The sequence below is a fragment of the Enhydra lutris genome, unplaced genomic scaffold (assembly GCF_002288905.1).
Source record: "Enhydra lutris kenyoni isolate GAN:26980312 unplaced genomic scaffold, ASM228890v2 scaffoldscaffold20, whole genome shotgun sequence".
Lineage (NCBI taxonomy): Eukaryota > Metazoa > Chordata > Mammalia > Carnivora > Mustelidae > Enhydra > Enhydra lutris.
Genome location: NW_019154104.1, coordinates 20,660,367 through 20,684,741, shown reverse-complemented (window position 1 = coordinate 20,684,741; position 24,375 = coordinate 20,660,367). Strand labels below are relative to the sequence as shown.

The 24,375-nt window shown below is 37.2% G+C and overlaps 1 protein-coding gene across 1 annotated transcript in view; it reads left to right on the top strand.

The window, feature by feature from the left end:
• Positions 1-19,896, top strand: part of LOC111148527 (RNA binding motif protein 25) — a 57,107-nt gene extending 37,211 nt beyond the window's left edge. The window contains exons 9-20 of the mRNA XM_022505155.1: positions 1,228-1,281; positions 1,510-1,593; positions 5,076-5,362; positions 6,638-6,860; positions 7,377-7,466; positions 10,049-10,122; positions 11,368-11,518; positions 12,944-13,268; positions 13,644-13,918; positions 14,278-14,376; positions 15,430-15,477; positions 19,455-19,896. Coding sequence (XP_022360863.1) covers positions 1,228-1,281; positions 1,510-1,593; positions 5,076-5,362; positions 6,638-6,860; positions 7,377-7,466; positions 10,049-10,122; positions 11,368-11,518; positions 12,944-13,268; positions 13,644-13,918; positions 14,278-14,376; positions 15,430-15,477; positions 19,455-19,547 — 1,803 coding nt within the window. The 3' untranslated portion in view covers positions 19,548-19,896. The remainder of the gene's footprint in view (positions 1-1,227; positions 1,282-1,509; positions 1,594-5,075; positions 5,363-6,637; positions 6,861-7,376; positions 7,467-10,048; positions 10,123-11,367; positions 11,519-12,943; positions 13,269-13,643; positions 13,919-14,277; positions 14,377-15,429; positions 15,478-19,454) is intronic.
• The last annotated feature ends 4,479 nt before the right edge of the window (positions 19,897-24,375 follow it).

The following is a 24,375-nucleotide window of genomic DNA, read 5'->3' as shown; positions in this document are numbered from 1 at the left end:
CACTCCTCCCCAGTGTATTATATTTTATTACTCTTTGCCAGCCTAAGCTAATTGAATAGTAGGGAGTCAAGGTTAAAAGAAAAAAAAATTTTTTTAAAGATTTATTTGTTTGAGGGACGCCTGGGTGGCTCAGTGGGTTAAAGCCTCTGCCTTCGGCTCAGGTCATGATCCCAGAGTCCTGGGATCGAGCCCCGCATCGGGCTCTCTGCTCTGCAGGGAGCCTGCTTCCTCCTCTCTCTCTCTGCCTGATTCTCTGCCTACTTGTGATCTCTGTCAAATAAATAAATAAAATCTTTAAAAAAAAAAAAATTTTGAGAGAGAGAGAGAGAGAGTGAGCGAGCTCGAGGGGAAGGGGCACAGGCAGAGGGAGAATCTCAAGCAGATTCTGCCCCTAGCTTGGAGCCCCAAGCACAGCTTGCCTAAGCTGAAACCAAGAGTTAAACCTTAACTGACTCTGCTATCCAGATGCCCCAAAAATGTTTGTTGTTGTTGTTGTTGTTGTTTTTTTTTACATTCATTTCTTTTGGGTAAATTTAGAGAAATTGTGGGAAGTATTCTTTAAAAATATTGGGAGTATGTTGTGTGCATGGATTTTATGTGCCATGAAAAGTACCATGAATCATACAGTATGGTTTTTAGTATTGGGTAGTTGTGGTTCATTTTATTGAATTTGAGTGCCTTATTAGGTTATCTTCAGTTTGCTTTGTGGCCCAATATATTTTTATTACTTGGCTTGTTTTTCCTCATGTGGTAATAAAAACCTGTCTAATAAAATGCCAGTCATTGGGAATGGGAATTGGTAGTTCATTAGGTATAGGGTAATTGAGGTTTGTCGAGCTCGTTCTTCCTCCCCAGCATTACCAAGAAAGGAGAAAGTAGCTAGAGTATTTGTTTGATAGGTGTTTGGAGGAGAGGATCAAAGAGCTCCTGCTCAATGGCAGGAATTATGGGTAAATTTTGTTGGTATGATTATTTCCAGAGGATGAAGGAAAAAGTCTAGCTAGTGTGAGACTTTCCTTATTCCCTTGCCTGAGGTAGTTGGAGGGTGAGGAGGTGGGTGACAGGAGGTGTTAAAGAGAGTAAGTGAAATCTTCTTTATTAAGTAATTTGAAATCAAGAAATGTCACAGAAATCTTACTTTGCTTACATTATAAACATACAGTGAATTGTTGTGCAGAATAATGAAAACTCTCGCTCTTTTTTAAATCTTTGTGGATTTTTCCGCAGATTTTCCGCAGATTTCCAGTGGCCCCACTGATCCCCTACCCACTCATCACTAAGGTTCGTTTACATTACAAGGCACTGACAATAAATGTTTATTGCTAATGGCCAGACTTTTGATTCTTTTTCATCTGATTTCTTACTGTTGAACTTAGATCACTAGTTTTTTATACTATATAAATTATTGACTTCTTTTTTGTAAGATGGTACAGAATATCTTTTAGTATCTTTGTGTTGATGTGGATTAATCTTTAATGTATTCTCTCCTATCCCTTCTGTCCTTTTAAGGAGGATATAAATGCTATAGAAATGGAAGAAGACAAAAGAGACCTGATATCCAGAGAGATCAGCAAATTCAGAGACACACACAAGGTAGTATTCTTGTTTTTTTTACTTGATACCAATCTAGACTTTTTACAGAACCCAAAGCAAACAGACAAAAAGAAAAAAAAAATCAACCTTACATTAGAATATAATTTAAGTGCTTTTTATAGGTTAATTAATATTTAGAGACAAAGAAACAGAAGAACAATACCATATTAAAGTGGTCCTGGACATATTGTACTTAGTTTTTTCAGTTACTGACTACTCTGCAGTCATCTCACTTTAATATGAGTAAAAGTTAATTTTATTTTTAGATTTTAACATAAACATCAAGGTCAGATTTACATTAGATTCAGTGGGGCAGCAGGATGACCTACACTGTAGTTTATTTCTGGGGCAGTTATTTAACTTAATCTTAGGAAAATCTTTTCTTTAGAGCTGAGATTAAAATTTAAGATATATATTTGTGTAGATTTAAGTTGAGAGGGGGAGATTTTAAAAAGTAGGTCAGTGGTTACCAGACTTACCAAATTTTAGATGCATGGAAGAACTGTAAATTCCCATAAAGCTAATCTATTCATTGACCCCCACCATTATGATAGAGATCATATGGTGACTAATGCAAGATGAAACTCTCAGCTTGGAAAGTAACAAGGAATAGGATGTAAGTATGAGCTTCTGTTTTTTATTATATTTATGGATGCCCCCTCAGAAAAATATGCAAAGGGGTAACTGGCTTGGAAATGGGTATTTGTGCATAGTAAATCCCACTCACGAGTTTTGCCTATTGAAAGCTTCTCTCAATAACAGTGCATCTGTGAATGTTCGCTGGTGTTGAAGGTGATGCTTACGAACGGTAAAATGCAAACACGGCATGAAATGTATTTTGTTGTTAGAGATAAGATGTTACTGGTTTTTACTCTTAAGACTGAGTGATCTTTAACTCAGTGAAATGTTAAGTGTTCATTTTTTCTTTATTTAACCTTAAACTTTTTCTTACTGCTTTCAAAATCCCAAGTTGACAGTGGCATTGAATCAGTGCCGCTGAACACTTACTATCCAGATGCCCAGCCCTAGCTCACATATACAGTGCTTTTTCAGGAATTAAGTATGTCTAAAAGCACAAATAAAATTTTCCCAAACTAATTTTGAGTTTAAAAGGTAGTCTGTGGGAAGTCATTTTCGAGGAATACTTTTGGTTAGGTTCCAGTACTCAAATTCAGGGTCTGAGTAAGCTTGAAAATGGTATACAGTTGTGTGTGTGGTTTACCCCCTTGTTATTTGTTAAACCCTGTCATGTCATTGGTAAAGTATATGAGAAAATTGTGTTTTTAAGAATATAATTCAAAAGATGATTGCTTCAGAGTTTGAGAAGCTGTCAGGCATTTGACTGCCTTAGACTTACTTCACTATGGGGGTGGACGGGATGTTTTTCCCAAAATGTACTTTTAAAAAAAAGATGAAAATGAAAAAACAGTTCTTTTTGTTGGGTGGTATGGTTAAAGGGAACATTTGAAACTCCAGTAACAAAAAATGAGCTCAGTGAACCTTTGCATGTTTTGGTATGAGTTTATTAAATAACCACGGACTGTCAGGGTATCAGCGTGGCAGGGGGCGTCCATTTACAGCACGGACGAGTCTGAAGAGAGAATAAGGTAAGATTTATGATTTTTTTTTTCCTGTCCTTTCCTCTTCATTATTTCATTACTTCCTTACATCTTTTTAGACTCTATTTTCTTTTTCTTTAGTCTTCGTCTTAAAATATAAATATGTACGTATGTGTGCATCTACTTAACCGCATACATAGTCTTTTTTAGAAATGCATTCAGTGTGGGCCAGATTCACTCACTTGTTCATTTACTTAGAACAAAACTTTTGAAATGAGTTCTGAAACAAATTATTTACATAAGTGGAAGTATACACTACTAAGAAATAAGTAATACAGTGAATAAGCAAAAGTAAAAATTAAATTCTATAAAACAAATTATATTGGAACAGCTAAAATAAATCTGTAAGTATTATCTCAGAAATAAATATTTCTTTATAAGTGTATGACACTGAGGTAAGTTTTATGTAGTCTAGCCTCATTTTATAATACAAATTTTTATAGTTCTTTAGAACTGTTTCAGAAATGAGAATTTGCCCCTTTAAATAGCTTTCAGTTTCTGTCCTCTTTCTGTCATTTCTTTTCTCTTCTCTTTGTAACCTCAGTGTATTCAGTATTGGCTTTGCCTACATTCTCGTTTGATATAGACTGGCACAGCAGCTGAATATATTGATTTCTCATGCATTAGTTTTTCTCTCATAATCCTCTATCAGTTCTCTGAGCCATGAACAAGAGAAAAAGTATAACAGGTAAGATTACTTTTTAAAGTTGTTTTAAATGCTTTACATGACTGAGAAAAGACAAAAGAATGCACATTTTATTATTGCAGTTTAAATTTCATTTCGGTGACACTAAACATGGAACCAAAGGGATAAATGTATTTTGTTTTTGTTTTGTTTTTCCTGTTTGGGTTTTTTTTGTTTTGTTTTGTTTTGTTTGTTTTTGTTTTTTTTCCTGAGTTTGTGTAGAAACCGTGTGGTACACTGGTAATCTTGTCAGGGTACAAACTTGGTCTGACTTTGTTATTTGGTTTATTTGTGAACCATGTACTTGCTCTTCCTCCCAGAAACATAGCTTGTAGGCAAGGTTAATCCAGTGTTGGCGATCCATGTCCTAGCACAGCATCTGTAAGTTCATATGCAATCGTTCCTTCCAAGGATGGATTTATCACTGTTGATATATTTTATTGTCTTATAGGCATAATGGGCATAAATATGTTGCTTTTAAAATTAAATGAAATGAGAATATTACAGTTATGTACATTTTTGCTTGAAGTGAGTGATTTTCAGACTTTTTGTATTTGGTGGGCTATCCATCTTGTAATGGTGGGAGTAAACGTTTCCATTTAGATAATAGGGCAAATATTGGCTGAATTCAGCTTATCTTTTGGAGGGTGGGCAAACCAGTGGGTAGAAGATTATTTAGTTGTATTACAGCAACCTGACTCTTCCTCCCCCACCTCCCCTTGGAAATCTTCAAGTAGTAACCTGTAGGTAATGGGAAGTCTGGGGTTATATTTAGTATCAATAGTAAATCAGTAGTCACACTGATTTACAGAAAATTCATAATGAGGGGAATTACATTTTAGCTAAGTGATTATATTTCTAGAAATTATTACAAATCATCACATTCCTCATGGTCATTTAGTTATTAGATAATCATTGAGTGGCCAACCACACTTGACACAGTCTCCCAGCATCCAAGATTGGAGATTCCTGGTCTGTGTAGAGTATATGGGTTTGCACGCAATCTATTTAGTGGTGTGATTGCTTCAGCTTAATTTGTCCAGTAAAACCACAAGTACTTAATATTAAAGTGCCAGTGGTTTGGTTGTTTTTGTTCCTTATGTTGGGCATTGCGCCGGGAAATATCTGAATACTGGAGCTACAGAGTTAACTCTAAAAGTACTTTTATTGGTTTCTAGAAACTGGAAGAAGAGAAAGGCAAAAAGGAGAAAGAAAGACAGGAAATTGAGAAAGAACGGAGAGAAAGAGAGAGGGAGCGTGAAAGGGAACGAGAAAGGCGAGAACGGGAACGAGAAAGGGAAAGAGAACGTGAACGAGAAAAAGAGAAGGAACGGGAGCGGGAACGAGAACGAGATAGGGATCGTGACCGGACAAAAGAGAGAGACCGGGACCGGGACCGTGAGAGAGATCGAGACCGCGATCGGGAAAGGAGCTCGGATCGGAACAAGGATCGGAGTCGATCAAGGTAAGGCTTGGTGGAAGTTACTGTTCACTGATGCTTTAGTAGAACTGCGGGTGGTCAGTCTCTACACTGTATTTGTGAGGAGAGGACTTCCTCAGCCCAGTCGAGCAATAGTTTTCAACTTCAGGGTTAATTTCTAGCTGAAGCTAGTTTATACACAGACCCAGAACACAGCCACTGTCACCCAGTGTTCTGGGCAGACATGAGTCCCTCTTTTCTCCCTGGGTTGTTGGGCATCTTTTCTGTTTATCATTTCATTGCGGTCCTGCATTCTGGGAGATCATCACTAGCACCCCTGCTTTTAGCCGGTTGTCTTTCCTTGGTCCTGTAGCCCCTATGGCCACGACTCACCTAGCTTTCAGTTTAGGACTCCTTGTAATTTTATGTTGCTTTTAAGTTTTTTTCTTTCTTATATTGACTTTGTTTGATGAATCACCTCAAATTCCTCATGAAGGAGTAAAGCAAAAATGAACAAAGGAAGAGAGTGGGGAAAGAAGAAAAGCTCACCTTTTTCTCCCAGGCTGGTTTTCAGATAATGCATTTCCGTGTTGCAAATTTTCACCTGATTGTAGCTGAAAGGAGGTCCACTTTTAGGCAGTCCCATCAGTTGCTGGAACTAGAAATCCAGTGTCCTTAATCTTTAGTGGGCATTAAAATCCTTCCCTTCCTTCCTCTTCTGAAATAGCTATTGCCCTCTTGAGTAACCATTTTCATGAATTTGACATATATACAATCAGTGTATGCATACTTTTAACTATGGATGTGAATCCATAAACACTGTATTGTGTTTAATTATATCCATGGCATCATACTACATATATTCTGCAGTTTGGTTTTACCACTCTCAAATATTTGAAAACTTTTCGTTGCCAGTAGTATAGGTCTAATTTATCCATGCAACATGCCAAAATGCTCTTTTCTCCACACCTTTGCCAACACCTTTATTCCTTGATCACTAGTGAAGAAGGCTGTCTTTTAACATGTTTGTCAGCCCTTTGTATTTCTTGTGTCCATGTGTGTTTGTTTTCTGAGATACCGATAAGCATTAACATTGAATTTAAAATGCAATTCAGAATTTGAGACTAGAGTTACATTGTGTCATCCTGATAAATATAGAGAAGTTTACAGTTCTGCAGAAATCAGGTACTAATTTCTGGCCTATGAGTTTCTGTATATTATTCTGCATATTATTTTGTAATATATGTTGCCCTCCTTTCCCTTGGTTTATAAAGGAAAACTGAAAGACTGACAGATTTTTAAAATCTTTTGTTTATATAGAGAAAAGAGCAGAGATCGTGAAAGGGAACGGGAGCGAGAAAGAGAAAGAGAGAGAGAACGGGAACGAGAAAGAGAACGAGAGCGAGAGAGAGAACGAGAAAGAGAACGGGAACGAGAGAGAGAGAAAGACAAGAAGCGTGACCGAGAAGAGGATGAAGAAGATGCTTATGAACGAAGAAAACTTGAAAGAAAACTCCGAGAGAAAGAAGCTGCTTACCAAGAGGTAAATTGAGGAAATGCTTTTATTCTTTATTATTATTTTTAAAGATTTTATTTCTTTGAGAGAGCAAGAGAGAGAGCAGAAGAGAGGGGAGAGTCGGAAGCAGAATTCCTGCTGAGTAGGGAGCCTGATGTGGGATTTGATCCTGGGACTCCAGGATCATCACCTGAGCTAGAGGCAGTCACCTAACCAACTGAACTATCCAGGCACCCCTATTTTTTTTTTTAAAGATTTTATTTATTTGAGAGAGCATGCAGCCGTATGCGTAGAGGGAGAGGGTGCAGCAGGTCCAGCAGGCTGCCGCTGGTCATGGAGCACAATACACAGGGCTCGATCTCACAACTCTGAGATCATGACCTGAGCCAAAACCAAGAGCTGTGCACTTAACTAAGCTGGGCAAGTGAGCCACCCAGATGCCCTAGGAAATGCTTTTATTAAAGCTTGCTACTCAGCTTAGTCAAAAATTTCAGAGCCCTTTGCATACATTTGTATTATTAAATTTGACAATTTCTTTTTTAGCGCCTTAAGAATTGGGAAATCAGAGAACGGAAGAAAACTCGGGAGTATGAGAAAGAGGCTGAAAGAGAAGAAGAAAGAAGAAGAGAAATGGTAATATTCTAGATTTTAAATCAGTGATTTTTTTTTAGATAACAGGTCAAATTCTTGACCATTAACTAGATTAGAGGTAACTGTCATTAAAATGTGTAAGTTCTCAAGACAATTTAATTTGTTGGCAGAGGGACAAAGGAAGGGGTAGAGAGAGAATCCCAAGCAGGCTCCACACCCAGTGAGGCTGCATCTCATGACCCTGAGATTGCCACTCGAGTTGAAATCAAGCGTCTGGACGCCTGGCTGGCTAAGCCACCCAGGCAACCCTACATAATTTAATTTTTATATATTTTAAGTAATCTTCAGACAATTCCAGTACACCAGAATCTTTTTTTATGCTTAATTTTCACATTTTTGCTGACTATAAACAAAATTATCTCTTGGCGTACCATTGAAGTAAGTCTGCCATAGAGTAATATATAAAATGAGAATTTGTAAAACGTTCTTTGGTTAAGAGTCTGTATGTAGCATTTTGAATTTGAAGAAGCATTAATAGATTCTGTTCTGTATTAGTGTGGCACATGGGGATGATGGGAATAGTGTCATGAGAAGACCTCTTTTGTTTTTCATGTTTTTATTTAAATCCACTTAACATACAGTGTAAAGAACTGTTTTCATAAATCACAGTTACTGTCTTCAGTATATAACGTTTATGAATTACAGTTTTTCCTTATGCTACCTGTTAACTACATTACGGTCATAAAAGTGAACCTTGTTTTCTGCGTTTACACTGTTTGATAAACTGTAATAGTGAAACCATTGGCACAGGTTGTTACTAAGAAGAATGACAGAAAGATTTTAGCATAGTGTTTGCTTGAGTAGTATGTTCCATGTGTTCTCTCTTTGCCAGAATTCCATGAAAGTTTCTTTATCTCCAGTTTGGAGGTTATTCTTCCTCAAACTTCACTGATGTTAGAAATCTTCTCATATAGCTTTTGAACTTAGGACGTAGAGGGAGTTTTTTAAGTAGCCAAAAGAGGGTGCATGCAGCAGCTGGATAGATAGTGTGGGTTTTCTGTATAGTAGATCTATAATGCCACAGAATTATTGACAGTAATTTCAGCTCCCCTGAATTGTAGCTCCCATTGTTGTCTCCTTCTTTTTAAAGATTTTATTCATTTATTTGAGAGAAAGTGAGAGGGGAGAGGTCAGTGGGAGAAGGAGACTCCCAGCTGAGCAGGGAGCCCGATGTGGGACTCAGTCCCAGGACTCCAGGATCCTGACCCGAGCTGAAGGCAGTCGCCCAACCAACTGAGCCACCCAGGTGCCCCCATTGTAGAATTTCTTTTTCATCCCTAGGTTAGAAAATAGGAAGAGAATAATATGAAAATGATTATTTGAAGAGTTGTTTGCCGTGAACAACATCGTGGGATAGATTTGAAGTGATTCTGCTTTTTACATGCAAATCTGAATTTTCCTATTATTTTGTGTTTGAGAGTTTTGAAAAAGTACATTACAAAAGCAGTTAAACTTGCTTATTTTATAAAAATACTCAAGTAACAGAAGTAAATGGTGTAAAAAGTAAAGGTTTCTACTCCTCAAGACTGGTAATTTATGTTTATATTTTAGTATGTATCTCATGGACTTTCCAGTGTTTTATTTAAATATTTGTAAGTTTTGTCATTCCTACTTAACAAATCTGCGCTCGTTCATTTGACACATTTTGAGTGTAAGTTATATCCTAGCCTTGGTGGTTGTGCTAGGTACTGGGTATACAGGAGTAACTGAATGCTTCTAACTTTGAAACAAGTGGATGGTATTGTCAGAGAGGTAGGTAGTTACTGTAGTGTATGAGTGTTTAAGATATGAAAAGGTGTGTTCACAGTATTTTGAGAGTGCAGAGGAAGCTCTGGGGATGGGAATTGGTGACGGAGAGATGTTAGATTTGGGGAGTCTCTACAGAGAGGTAATATTGAACTTTGCAATATATTAAAATCTTACTGTAGTCTAAATTTTTACTATATTCAGAAACTTATCTCCTTTGTATATAGGTATAATAGCTAGAATAGTTGGTAGAGTAGATAAGGATATAAGAGTATAAATAAATATTTTTATGTATTGCATATTTGTATGTAATTGTTAGCTATAAGTGGTATTAAATATAAGTTATTTGAAATTCCGAAAATAAGAGAGAGTCCTATACTTTCATGTTTTGTGTACCCAAAGTTAGATTGATGCATGATTGTGACTTGACTTTTCAGTCCTGCGTTTTGTAAAAACTTTTCTTTAGCATTATCTATCTACAAATGTAAAATATTTTTGTTGAGTTAATAAATTCAATAAAATAACTTTCAGTTTTGTTTCTTGGTATGCTCTGTTTTCATTACTGTACTTTGAAGATTATATCCAGAGAGGAAATACTATATGTGTTTATTTTTTTTTTCCCCCAGAGATAAGTTCTAAATCTGGCTTGTTTTATGAGTAAAAGATAAAATATCTCTAATGCTATTTAATATGCAATGCACATGAGAATTATAAAATTCAAGTAGTATGGATAAGAAACATCTATTTCCAAGAAGGAGAGGATAATCTATATGAATTTCATGTTAATTTTGCACACTTTGTCTTTTATTTCCTGAAAGGCAAAAGAAGCTAAAAGACTGAAAGAATTCTTAGAAGATTATGATGATGATAGAGATGATCCCAAATATTACAGGTAAAGAACCCTTGCTTCATGAGCTCATACTTTGAGTGTTTTACTAGGTGTATTTTCTCTACCAAAGGGTGCAAGTTTGGAGTAAGAAAGAAAATCTTAATATTCTACCTTGTAATTACCTCCATATTTGGTATGTTGTTTTGGGAGTGTGGGGGAGAACTGTTGGAAAGGGATCAACAATTCTATCTTTGGTGGGGTGGTGGTCCATATAATAATATTAAAACAAATTAATTTTTTTCATGTGTTTTATAAAGGTCCAATTTTTGTAGCAAGTTGTAACTAGTGTTAATAACTATTCAAGGTGGTCTAAAAATTTTTGCATTCAAGAATGTTGCAAAGCAAACCCATTGCCATCTCATCTTCTACCCTACTGATATATTATTGTAAAGTGAGAGTTGTAAAGCCTGCCTTCCCTCATGTCTTTGTTCCCATGGCATTTCTGAACTACTCTTATTCTAGCACCTTGGCAGTCTGGTAAAATTGTTGGCTCTGTTCTGCTTCCTCCATTCCAAACTATAATTTTTGGAAGGATATGGGCAATATTTTGATTTCTCTTTTTAACCTTATGTATCTGACATGAACCAGGGCATGTAGTGAAGGAATTTAGTATATAATTTTAATACACTGTACTCCCACATAATCAAAACATTGGAATTAGCCACTTCAAAAGCATACCAAGGCTTTGAGTTTGTAGAAAATGAAAAAGAAAAAAAATAAAATTACTGAATCATAAAATCAGTAGTAGTACATAATTTCAGCATTCTGAGATATACTGCTGGCTAGAGAGCAGCTCTGCTTTCTGTTGATTATATACTTCCTTCAAGGATTTTTTCCATAAGGGAAAGAATTGCTTTGAATTGAAGATAGAGAACTGCTCTTAGTGGTATTATTACTTCTTGTAGTAGTTTTTCACAACTTGACATCCAAGAAAACACAGTGTGTGTGTTGGGCTTTCCCTGTGGAATGAGAACTTTCTTTCATTAGAAAACGGTTTTCTCCTTGTGTTAGATACTTACAGAATGACTTGAGAATGAGGCATGGTGGTAAATGACAGGACCTTGCTTCCTTATTAAACATGTATGTGTAGAGAGCACACTGTCTTGGGTGTTCTCAGATACAGAACAGTAAGACATTTTTCATTCCCTCAATGTGCAGCTTTCAGTTTTGAAAGAAGGTACTTTTGGATATACTAGCTGTTGTAATAGTTGTCTGAGTATCAAGGCCTGTTATGATTTACTTTTTCAGAGGAAGCGCTCTTCAGAAAAGGTTGCGTGATAGGGAAAAGGAAATGGAAGCAGATGAACGGGATAGGAAGAGAGAGAAGGAAGAGCTAGAGGAAATCAGGCAGCGCCTTCTGGCTGAAGGGCATCCGGATCCAGATGCAGAGCTCCAGAGGGTGAGTTACCCCAAGTCCATAACAGTGTTCTCATAAGGGAAATGCAGTTTATGCTCCATGGATCTTGCTGTTTTGGGGGAGGATATTAGTAGTTTTTCTTTATTTTATTATACAGATCATCAGTGTTCTTTGATTTATAGCTTTAATTATTCTAAACATCCTTCTGTGTCTTATTCCTTTATTTCTGTGAAATACGACCTATGTTAAATGAATGTCATCTAATCAAACTTACCTGGAAACCTTCCTATAATGTGTTCTGACATTTCATGACTTTTGGGGCCTCCTTAAATTTTTTTATTTCCTAAATAAAGGTGTTTTCATTAGCAACATGCCATTTTAAAAAAGGAAAGGACTTTGGCATAGGACATAGCATACTCCATTCTTTTTTTAAGAGTATGTAAAAAAAAAAGTGTGTCATTTTAGAAAAGTTTTTAGTTCTTAATATATCGTGAATCTAATAATATTGTAAGTTCTTTATATCAACTTGACAAATAGGATATAACAGATTTTTTCAACAGAAGCCATGTTTTCTTAACATGCCCCTTTTATTTTTCAAAATGAAGTTGTGTTCTTTTTCCTTCTGATAAAGTACTTACATGAGTAAATAGAAGATTCAGACAATATGCAGCACAATAGTGAAGAAATTAAAAAGCATCTGTTTTCTTTCTTTCTTTCTTTCTTTTTTTTTTTTTTTAAGATTTTATTTATTTATTTGACAGAGAGAGAGAGATCACAAGTAGGCAGAGAGTCAGGCAGAGAGAGAGGGGGAAGCAGGCTCCCAGCTGAGCAGAGAGCCCAACACGGGGCTGGATCCCAGGACCCTGAGATCATGACCCGAGCTGAAGGCAGAGGCTTAACCCACTGAGCCACCCAGGTGCCCCTGTCTATGCTGTTCTAAAATAAAATTTCGGGGGGGCTCCGGGGTGGCTCAGTCAATCATCTGCCTTCAGCTGAGGCCATGATTACGGTGTTCTGGGATTGAGCCCTGCAGCGGCATGGGGAACCTGCTTCTCCCTTTCTCTCTGCCCTTACCCCCACTCATGCTCGCACTCCCTTTCTCCCTCTTTCTCTCTCAAATAAATACTATCTTTAAAGATAAATTGAAACTTTGGGATATAATTTCTTCAATAAAAATATAAAAACATACCTTTTCCTTTTAAATTAGCTACTATTATTATATATTTGCCTTTGTTATAGCTGAAGAGCTTAATGAATTTTATATGTAAATGTTAAAAGTATAAGAAAACATTTTGCAGAGTACCTGAGATACTCTATAGGCCTGCTCAGCTTTCTGATTATAGAAGCAAGCAGTATTTCATTATTCCTAATGAAAAATAAAGGTTTTATGAAAGATAATGGAAAACAGAAAGCTAGTTGAGTGGAGTATGGTTGTGGTTTGTTAGTCACATTATTTTTCTGTTTTAGATGGAACAAGAGGCTGAAAGGCGCAGACAGCCACAAATAAAGCAAGAACCTGAATCAGAGGAAGAAGAAGAAGAAAAGCAAGAAAAAGAAGAAAAACGAGAGGAACCCATGGAAGAGGAAGAAGAGCCAGAGCAAAAGCCCTGTCTCAAACCAACTCTGAGGCCCATCAGTTCTGCCCCATCCGTTTCCTCTGCCAGTGGCAATGCAACCCCCAACACTCCTGGGGATGAGTCTCCATGTGGTATTATTATTCCTCATGAAAATTCTCCAGATCAACAACAGCCTGAGGAACATAGGCCAAAAATAGGACTAAGTCTTAAACTGGGTACGTTAGCATTTTTCTGCCTTCTTTCCTTTATTTTAATCCCCTACATATACTTAAATTTTGCCTTAAGGAAAAAAATAAATATGTGCTGCTTGGTAGGTAGATAGAAAAATACTCAAAAATGCCTTTCTAGCTCATGATTGTTTTCATAGTTCTACTAGTGCTCCTATATCTGCAGCTGCCTCAAGTTCTGAGAAGAAGTGAAAAGTTAAATTTTCTAGCACTTGTGAGTAGTGAGTCATTTTTTACAGTTGGGATCTTTCTCTGAGATTTGTGGAAGTATATTATGCACTGTTCTTGAGGGATGGTGGGTTGTAAAAGGTAATTAACATTTGCAAATTAAGTCATCATGCTAATTTGGTATTTTTACTATAGGTGCTTCCAATAGTCCTGGTCAGCCTAATTCTGTGAAGAGAAAGAAACTCCCCGTAGATAGTGTCTTTAACAAATTTGAGGACGAAGACAGTGATGATGTACCCCGAAAAAGGAAACTGGTTCCCTTGGATTATGGTGAAGATGATAAAAATGCTGCCAAAGGCACCGTAAACACTGAAGAAAAGCGTAAACACATTAAGAGTCTCATTGAGAAAATTCCTACAGCCAAACCTGAGCTCTTCGCTTATCCCCTGGATTGGTCTATTGTGGATTCTGTGAGTAGCAAATTGTATTTCATCATTTTTATTGGAAGTGGTTTTGAACATAGCAGATAAAGTCAGCTGATTCTGTTAATGACAAGTAGAGATGCTAATGTGGCTGGCGTCTTGGCCTGCCAGGGAATTTAGGTAGATGATTGAGGAAATTCTTGATACTTTGAAGTACTTTGAAGTCTTCATCAGTTAGAAGCAAGTGATTGTATCTTGATACATACCTGTGTTAGTTCAACTCGTGAATGAGAACATGCTGTATTTTAGTTTTAAGAAAAATCATGAGGCTATAGACGTAGTAATATAATAAAAGTAGTAAATATAATAAAAATTCCTTAATTAAATAACCATGCATTACTTTGCAGATATTGATGGAACGACGGATTAGACCATGGATTAATAAGAAAATTATAGAATACATAGGTGAAGAAGAAGCTACATTAGTTGATTTTGTTTGTTCTAAGGTTAGTCTTTTTCTCCCTTCATTTCCAACATTGTTTTATATTTTTAAAATATTAGACACTTTCTAAAATAAAAAATCTTGCAAAGCCAAGTCTATGGTAGTTTACTCTCACTTTTTTAAGAGATTTCATGGCTACTTAACTCCTCCACTTTAAGACCCCTATGCCACATGCTTACATCTCAGAGGGCCAAGGAGGACAGATTTGTTCCCTGCTGCCAATTTTGCTCTCTCCCTGCCTCTGAGAATGCGTTGCCACCCCGTGTCTTACTGGTTAGAATGCTGCTGAAATACAGTTGAAGGGGTTTTTGTGGAGACAGCTGATAGCCTGTCCCATGAATTTGTCAGTCATCTATCCTTTGGAAGAGGAGCAGAATAGTTTGCTTCACAGCATAATAATAGTCATTTTTATTGATTAATTTGCTGTGGCCCAGGCTCTGTTCTTGAGAGGTACTGTGTTTAGCATTTTATAGAATCTTATGTCCTTTAAACCTCTCAACAACCATAGCAAGTGTAAGTTACTATTATTATCCCCATTTACATGTGTAGAAATTGAGGCCTAGGGGGAGGTTAGGTCTTGACCATAGTTATGTAATAAGTAAGAGCTAAGTCTGTGCTCTTAATCACTAAGGTATAACTCATCATTCCATTGTCTTCTGAAGGCAAAGTCTTATCTTTAATAAGACAGAATAGTAGAAGCACTGTATATCTGTAAAGGAATAACTGATTGCATTTTAAGGAAATGCTTATTTTTCCACCACTACTGCTCTTTTAATATTAGGAATGGCAAATTTGGTCTGCCCTTTCCACTTGTAATCATTGTAGCATTGAAATTTGTAACTCTCTATTTGAATTAGAGCACATAGTATAGTGATTAAGATCCCAGGTTGTCTAAACTTCCATTGAAGAGAGTAGGATTCTGAAGATTAAGAAATTTACAGAAAGTTTCTTCAGCCACAAGAAGTTCCCATATTAGTTTGAGGGTACATTAAACTTTCTTGGCTATATTGCTAATTTTTTACTTATTTTGGAAATGACAGTTACTTGTTTCTTTTAGGTTATGGCTCATAGTTCACCTCAGAGCATTTTAGATGACGTTGCCATGGTAAGTCAGAAATTTACTGTTACTAATATTCTAATATCTGTAAACAAACTAATCTGTATTTGGTTAATTTTTTACCTGTGTTGGTTCCAGAATCTTTCTTTTTAGAAGCCCCAATTAAGATATGAATCTGCATTAAAAGAGGTTAAAAGCACTCACATTAGGATGTCCTTAGACTGCATGAACACTCTCATTCTGCCTTTGATGTTTGTATGTATAAATACAAATCCTGGATCTATTCATACATTTAGAAAACATTAATTAAGTGCTTTCTGGGTTGAACAGTGCTCTAGAAGCATGAAAAGGCGGAACATCTGCTCTCAAAGAAGTAGCAGGGAGGCAGATATTCTAATACTGGTATTGTAATATACTTGCAGTCATGGGGATATGTAAAAAAATGTAGAGGGCAGAGGAGATGGAGTATCTGATGGTAGGGAGGGCAGTTAGGAAAAGCATCACAGGAATTACCATCTAAACTGAGACTTGAAGAGACTTGTGTAACTTTGTCACTTGGACAGGTATCCATTGAGTAAACATCAAATCCCCACTTGCATTTAATTTGATATTAGAGTTGTGTCAGTGGTTGCATTTATCTAATGTGATTTTGTGAGGAAAGGAAGAAGGAAGAGAACTGACTGTAGAGGTGAGAGTGGTTGAATGTACTGTGAGCTCTGAGTTAGGAAAAGAAGGCAGTAAGGTCGGAATAGCCAGCGGTTACGTGAATCGGGCTGGTTGTTCCAGTGACGCCGTGGGAGGTGTGTTGAAAAGAGTGGTTATAGTGAGAGAGTAGAACGTTTAAGAACAAGTGGTGGATTCGTCCCGATGATGGTGGGATGCATCTTTGGCCATGGGAGAAAGTTTCTGGGATAGAGCTGATGTCATTAAGACTATAATAAACTTTCTGCCTGGGTCGTGCACATAGAAATGGAAACTTCTGTGTGTTGGGACAGGGATTGAAGAGAAATACGGGAACCAACAGCCAAAGTGCTCATCTATTGTGGGTGAAAGACTAGGTATTTGCTAGAGAGCTGCTGTTGGAGTGGAAGGGGAGTGTCCTGAGATCTCTTGAATCTTAATGAAGATACGATTCACAAAGAGAAATAGGAAGGATCCAGCAGTTTCCCCTCTCCTGTGAGATTAAGATTTTGAAAGTATGGAACTTCCTGAGTAGGCTACAGTGTCTCAGGGTCTTTCAGGGACACAGCAAGTTTTCAGGTAAATAGATGAAAAAATGATTAAAGAAGTTGAGGGTGGTTAGTATAAAGAGTAATGGAGGGGGGCGCCTGGGTGGCTCAGCGGGTTAAAGCTTCTGCTTTCTGCTCAGGTCATGATCCCAGGGTGCTGGGATGGAGCCCCTCATCGGGCTCTCCGCTCAGCCTGCTTCCCCCGCCCCACCGCACCGGCCTCTCTCTGCCTGCCTCTCTACCTACTTGTGATCTCTGTCAGATAAATAAATAAAATCTTAAAAAAAAAAAAAAAAGAGTAATGGAGGGTTGAGTGGGAAGGCAGCAGAGGGCAGATGAGTCAGAAGAAACAGCAAGCATGACATAAGATGACAAGTGCCTGGGAGAGCTTGCATTCCCCACTGCAGAGTTGTCAGGGAGGGGCGTAGTGCAGGGGCCTAACCAGAGGGAGCTCCAAGGTCAAGCTGTCTTGTGTCCAGGCACTATATGATGTCTAAAGCCAGGTGACATTAGTTTTCTGCTGCTCAGCCGGGCTGATGCAGCTCTTTTTTTAGAATTTCTGATAATTTGTGAAAAGTTTGTTGACTTCTTCATACTGCTGAGCCTCAGATGAAAGGAGAAACATGAATAGGTCCTGGTCCTTGGGGGTAGAATTTGCACTTCCCTGGCCTTCTCATCTCTTTTTAGGAAAGTATCCCTGGGTCAAGAGAGTGTTTTATAGTTGGGCTTGAGTTAAGGAATTTAAAACAAAAAACAAACCCTCAGTGTTTTAGTATTTGGCTTTGGCTGAGTTGCAATTTCTGTCAGTGAAGATGTCATGTATTATTGTTAATCCATTTTGATCTGTGGAAATATTTTGATATTTGGAGTATAATTAGACTCTTTACTGGTTAATTACTTATATTCTTTTAATTTTCTGGCTCGTTGTTGATCAGAGTGGGAAGAAACCAGACATTTGGCTAGTTTTGTCAACCAGTTCTGACAAAAGCTCACCCTCTAGATATTTCTTTATTTGGATAAATTTAGCTCAAGTAGTACTTTGCTCTTGTTAAAAATCTGACTTTTTCTTTTAAAAAAAAAAATCTGATTTTTCAAACTGTACGTTTCCTCATTTTACATGAATTAACTGGTGGTTTTTTGTGCCTAGGTCTGTATTATTTCCAAGGTTGCAGCATAGTTCTCTCAAATTGCTGCTCAAGTCTGGCTCATAGAATTCTGAGTAAAAGTTCTGTAATTACTTGTCATTGTTTAGAAATATAGGGAAATTTCTCAAAAAAAAAAAAAAAAAAACAAAACCACCTCAGATTTCTGGCTTCTTTTAGGTACTTAGTGATCACTTAGGTACCAGACACTCTCCAAAACACTTTGTACCTATTAACTCTTAATTCCCACAGTAGAACAGTATCCTGTAGTTAATATTTCCTCCATTCTACAGGTGAGAGAACTGAGGTTCATTGTGGCTAAGTGACTCAGCCAAGGACACAAGTCTAATAAGAGGTAGAAGTGGCATTTGAACCCACGTGGTCTGCCTAAAGATCTGGTTTGCTTAACTTTTTTTTTTAAGATTTTATTCATTTGAGAGGGAGCACAAGTAGGGGGCTGCGGCAGAGGAAGAGGAAGAATCAGGCTCCCCCTGAACAGCAAGCCCGATGCAGAGCTCAATCCCAGGACCCTGGGATCATGACCTGAGCCCAAGGCAGATGCTTAACCAACTGATTGAGCCACCCAGGCGACCCCCCCCACATTTGCTTACCTGCTAACTTAATCTGCTGCTCCAGAGACCTGGCAACACTAGGCCACATTCCATCACAGCAGCGATACCCTGGAGCTCATTCGTAGCTGGCACCTGTAGAAAGAAACATGCTGTTCCATTTACCTCAGTGTAACCCTGGAATAGAGGCCCAAATCTGCGTGTCGTGTGAGGGCGGGAGTAGGGGACGATACAATTCCCCTACCTCATAAGTAGATAGGAAGATGATTTACCAATTTCCCAAGGGGAGAAGACCATTTATTTATTCAGTAGCCTTATGTCTTTTTTGGTGATGATAGTATTCACATACTGTTTTTACTGTATCCCAGAAGCAATGTTAAATGCTTTACATATATTCTCACTTATATATTAATTCAGTGTCATGTACGTAATAAGGACTTGATAAGTGTTACAACTTTAAGGCTGTTTTGGGGGTAGATAAGGTACTCTTAAATAATTATGCAGTTGTATAATTACTTCTGCCTAAATTAGTGTGTTTTTTTATAACATGTGCTTTCTTTAGGAAATAGTTTTTCAATATATGTATATATGTATTTGTAAAATTAAAAGTAAAAGAATGAAAGTTGTATAAAATACTTTGGTGTCAGTATTTAGTAAGCCATGGAATTTGGCTGAATGCATTCTCCCCCATCCCACAATCCTTTTTTGTAATTTTTATTTACTAAATAACATTTTTCACACTAGACCGATTTCTTTCAAGTCATTTTATTGAAAGTAAATGATTGTCAATGTATAAACCCTTTTAAAATACCAGTCACAAGATGTCTAGGTGGCGCAATGGGTTAAGCGTAACCTTTGGCTCAGGTCATGATCCTCCCGCATCAGTGCTTGTTCAGTGGGGATCCTGCTTCTCCCTCTGCCTGCCACTCCCCTTGCTTGGGTTTGGTCTCTGTCTCTGACAAATAAATAAAATCTTGAATAACGACAGAATGTGATAAAATACCAGTCACTATTGGGAGATGCTGATGGTTGCTTATCTTACATGTGTTATTGGTTTTTTTGAGTTTTTTCTTTTTCTTTTCTAGGTACTTGATGAAGAAGCAGAAGTTTTTATAGTCAAAATGTGGAGATTATTGATATATGAAACAGAAGCCAAGAAAATTGGTCTTGTGAAGTAAAACTCTTTTTACATTTAGAGTTCCGTTTCAGATTTCTTCTTCTTTCCCACCCTTCAGAGGACTTTGGCTTTTTCTTTGTCTTCAAAGACATTTGTGAGATCTGTAATTTTTTTTTTTTTTTTTAATGTAGAAAATGTGAATTTTTTTGTCCTCTAATTTGTTGATGCCCTGTGTACTCCCTTGGTTGTAAAGACATCTGAATCCTGCCTTGGTTTTCTTTATACTCACCAGGTACAAATTACTGGTATGTTTTATAAGCCGCAGCTACTGTACACAGCCTATCTGATATAATCTTGTTCTGCTGATTTATTTCTTGTAAATATTAAAATGACTCCCCAATTCTTTTGCAGAATTGCACTTAATGTTGAACTGTACTGTATAGGAACCTATATGAATAATTTTAATTGAAAGAATATCGATCATACCTATTACCCTTCCCATCCCTTGATCAAAAATGGCAAGCCCTCCTTGAAGGCATGGAATTTAAAATTAGAATGCTAAGATTAGCAGACAATCCATTCCCACTGTATCTCTGTATGAATGTGTTCGTGTGAATGTATGTATAAATGTCTTTTCCCTAGTTTTCTTTGGAGGGCTCCCTTAAACATTTCCTTATTGAAGAGTAGAATCGTAAAGGAAACGTGGTGTTGTGCCAACCCAAATGTCTGGGATAATTAGGTTATTAGTCTCCCAGAGCATGGTATTCTCTTGCAGCAAGCAATAGTGTGGTGAATGGAATGGGGCTTTCCTGTTGATAGCTGGCTGCTTCAGCTCTCTTTTTAAAGGGAATGTGAACTATAATGATTTTCCCCTTAATTTCATTGTTCAGAAATGAGGCAGATCCTTAGATTCTGGAGAGCCTTATTAGATGCATTTTTGCACTAATTGGTCCTTAGCTTTATTTTGGTGTACTCTTTTGTTTTAAAAACAAACAAAAAAACAAAAAAAGCCCACCCTAATCTGAAAAGCATAAATGAAAAAACTCATTTTTTAAAAACAAAAGGTAAAGTTAGGCAATACAGACCAGGAAAGTTTGAAAAAATACAATAGGAATTCAGAATGGCAATTTGTAAAAGTTTACATCTTATTTTTAAAGATAAAATAAATCATTTAAGGCAGTTACCACTAATTTTTTGTTTTTAAAGGGTTTATATCTCATGAGTGTAAGTGATGTAAATGCACGCACACAACCTTTTACCTCTGCTCATCAATGTTTAAAAATGTCTTAGAGACATACATGGGGCTTTCTTTATTGTAGAACAGGACTTCACCAGGGAGCAAAATTACCCGAAAATGTAACAGGTTTTAAGCAGTTCTTAACATAAATTAGGTGCAGTTATGCCCAGGTCTGAGTATTTATTTAAAAGAAAGACAAAATTGGGGCGGGCGGGGAGTGGAATTGTTAAAAAGCATAATAGAGCTTGAGTTACCAGATTTTTTTTTACATCTTTAAAAGGAATTTGAAACACTGTTCTTAACATTGGACCATGAGGTGGTTCCATTATGTAAATATTTCCAATATTAAAACTGTATATATTTGATCTTGGGGACCCATTCTTTCAGAGTCTTGTTAAATAAATGGCATCATGTTGTAATTGTGCAGTGCATACTAGAAACATAACTTGAAGATGTGGGCTTAATTTTTGATGGAGTTGATATTTATGAGTATTAGTAACGAAGGTGAAAATGGGCCATTTACCTTACTTCGGGTTAATCATACATTTGTGGAGAATACCCCTTTTTAGTATTCTATCATTTTTAAGTTCTGGTCTCGGGAAAATTTCAGAAAGTTCATGCTCCTTGCCATCTGTAAATTCATTTACTAGCCTTCTCACAAATTGACACCCCCTCCCCCCACCGAGCTTCGCAATTCAAGTTCAAGCAATTTATTACTCCTTTCATACTGTATTATTGCTTCTAAGGCATCATATTGGGTTTTTTGTTTCTGTTTTTGTTCTTTTAACGAACATTGGCATGAAGATTTATTCAGGTACTTGGTTTCATCTTCTCCAACTCTTTCCTTTATGTATCTTAAGGGACCCTTATCTGAAAGTCTTGAGGGCACATAACATACAGGGCATCACACCTCCAGTGAGATTTGTGTCTAGATCCCATACTCCTGCCTTAACATTTCTGCATCAGAACAGGAATTATCAGAGCCCTTGGGTTAAAGACCATTTATAATAGTTTCATATCTGCTCAAGACCGGTTTTGCTACCAAGCTTAAAGTTCTAAGTTTTTCAACTTTCTTGTTTTCAGATTTGCATATAATGAACTGGACATACATAAACTGGCATATTCTAACGTCTGGGAGAATACACATAAAAAATTTCCAATAAATGCCGTGAGCTTTCTGGGTTGTCTTTACCGTTTGCCCATAGATTAATTTCAGTTTGAAAATCTTAATCTATATTGCCCATTCCAGTTGTTAAAAAATTGTATGAAAGTCTTGAGAATCACTGCCTTTTTTTTTTTCCTCTAAGATTTTATTTATTTGAGAGAGCAGGAGCAGAGGGAGGGGTTGAAGGAGAGGGAGAAGCAGATACCCTGCTGAGCATGGGACTTGATCCCAGGACCCTGAGATCAGAACATGAGCCCAATTAACCGACTGAGCCAGTCAGGCAGCCCTTGAGAATCATTCTTTATCTGGCAGTTAGAAAATGAATACATTTTTTCCTCATTTGACCTTATAATTTTAAATATGTACATTTGTTGACAGGAGGAAGGATAAGTTGAAGTTCCTCTCAAACTTACATACACCTGAATCACCTGGGGATCTCCTTAAATGTAGACTGATGTGGGAGGGGTAAGGTGGGGCTGGACGTTTTGCATTACTCACCAGCTTCCAGGCAAAGCCAGTTGCTAGCTGATCCAAGCACTGACTACACTTAGGTTAGCAGTTGAACGTATGTACCCAGTACAGTTTCCTCTGCTATCCCAAAAATTGAGTGTCCCTGTGAAACGTTTTGAAAGCTGAAATGGCATAAAGCAAAGCAACAATAACCATTAATTTATATGGGAATTTTGTTTGAGTTCTCCCTCACCAAAAAATAATCTCTCCCAGATTTACCTGGTACCTTAGAATACATCTTGCTAACAGGTGCACGAAATAAATCGAGGTAAAGCACAGATTCTCACAGACCTAGTTCACAGCTGTGGTGGCTTGATGCTTAATGCAGTCCCCGGGAAGGGACTTGCTGGCACCCCTAGATGCATGCATGGGCTGTGTGCTGCTTTTATAAGGGCTTGCTGCAAGACAAGCCGTTTTCGCTATATTTTCTTCCTTTTCGTAAAAGTGAAATTCCTCTTCAGATTTTCTTTTGGTTAGCAAAACCAGGTGCTACTGTAGGTTTTTCATAAAAGTGAAGTAACTTGACTTCTGAAAAGCCAGGGGACCCCATATTAGTATTTTATCCTAACATACTACACAAATGTGGCTCAATTTTCTTTTTAAGTAGATTATAAAGAGAGCACTTTTTGAGACAAATAGATGCATAATATGTATGTTCATGAATATACGGCAGTCTTCCGAAAAAGGTGCCTAAGAACAACTCTTAATATCCTAGGCTTTATTCCCAGCCAGTACCAGAGGCATTTTCTCCTTAGAGAACTCTGTTTTTACTTATTCTGGATCTTACCATAGCACTTCTCTATGAGGTAGAGGCTAGTGACGATTTTGTGGAGTGCTGTTTCAGGTACTAATCAGGCACAAATGCTAGATACAGTGGACAAATGGAGAAGCTGCTTGAAAGTCAAATTGAACTAAGCACATTTTCTTATATATGAAGTAAAGAAGTGATAATAAGTAGTATGTATATGAGGCTTATTTACCCCTTTTCTGAGGAGCTCTATAAATGTTTCCGCTTTTAACCCAAAAAGCGCTGAAAGGTTTTATGTCAAAATGGTTACAGATATTTTCAGGTCATATTTCAGCCTTTTTTAACAGTCCAATATTGAGAAGTCCTATATTGCTCAGCAAAAGATGATGAAATTGATGTCTGAATGTCCCGAACATAAGGGTATGAGAAAGAATCCCAAATAGGCAAAGAAACACTTAGTCTGGGTGTCAGGAAGAAAACTGGGAAATTCATATATTTCAATCCCAGGAACTATTACTATAGCATTCATACTATAGACCAAAGTAAGCTTATAATTTTTTGATAAATGGTAGATTTTTTTGAACTGTGATTATGTTGAATTATTTTTTTTTTAGGTTTTATTTATTTGACACAGAGACAGCAAGAGAGGGAATGCAAGCAAGGGCAATGGGAGAGGAAGAAGTAGGCTTCCCGCTGAGCAGGGAGCCCAATACGGGGTTTAATCCCAGGACCCTGGGATCATGACCTGAGCTGAAGGCAGACACTTAACGACTGAGCTATACCCAGGCACCCCTGATTATGTTGAATTATTGAAATGATTTGTTTGCATGAGTGCTTACATTTTCATCTTTATTTGATAGGATCTTTGCCTTTGATTTTACCACTTGTCTTGTATGAAGGCCAAATTAGGAATAGCAATCTAAAATCCCCAGGAATAAAAAATAATTTCTATAAGCAAAAGTAAATAAAAGTTCTTTTCAAGCCATGTTGTTTTCATTAAATGACACTCCCAAGTATGCCTGTTGTGCCCCATCCCATAGTAGTTGGATTTATGATCTAGCTTCTCATGCCCAGAGTGGCAGCTGAATTGTTAACAGGTAGCCCCTCTGTTTTTTGTGTAACTTTTATTTAGCCATTGAAGCACTTAATATGGCATTCATGTTAAATGGTAGGTAGAGGGATAGACATAAGACAAGATTCCTCTAATAGCTCTGGTAGTCTAATAATGG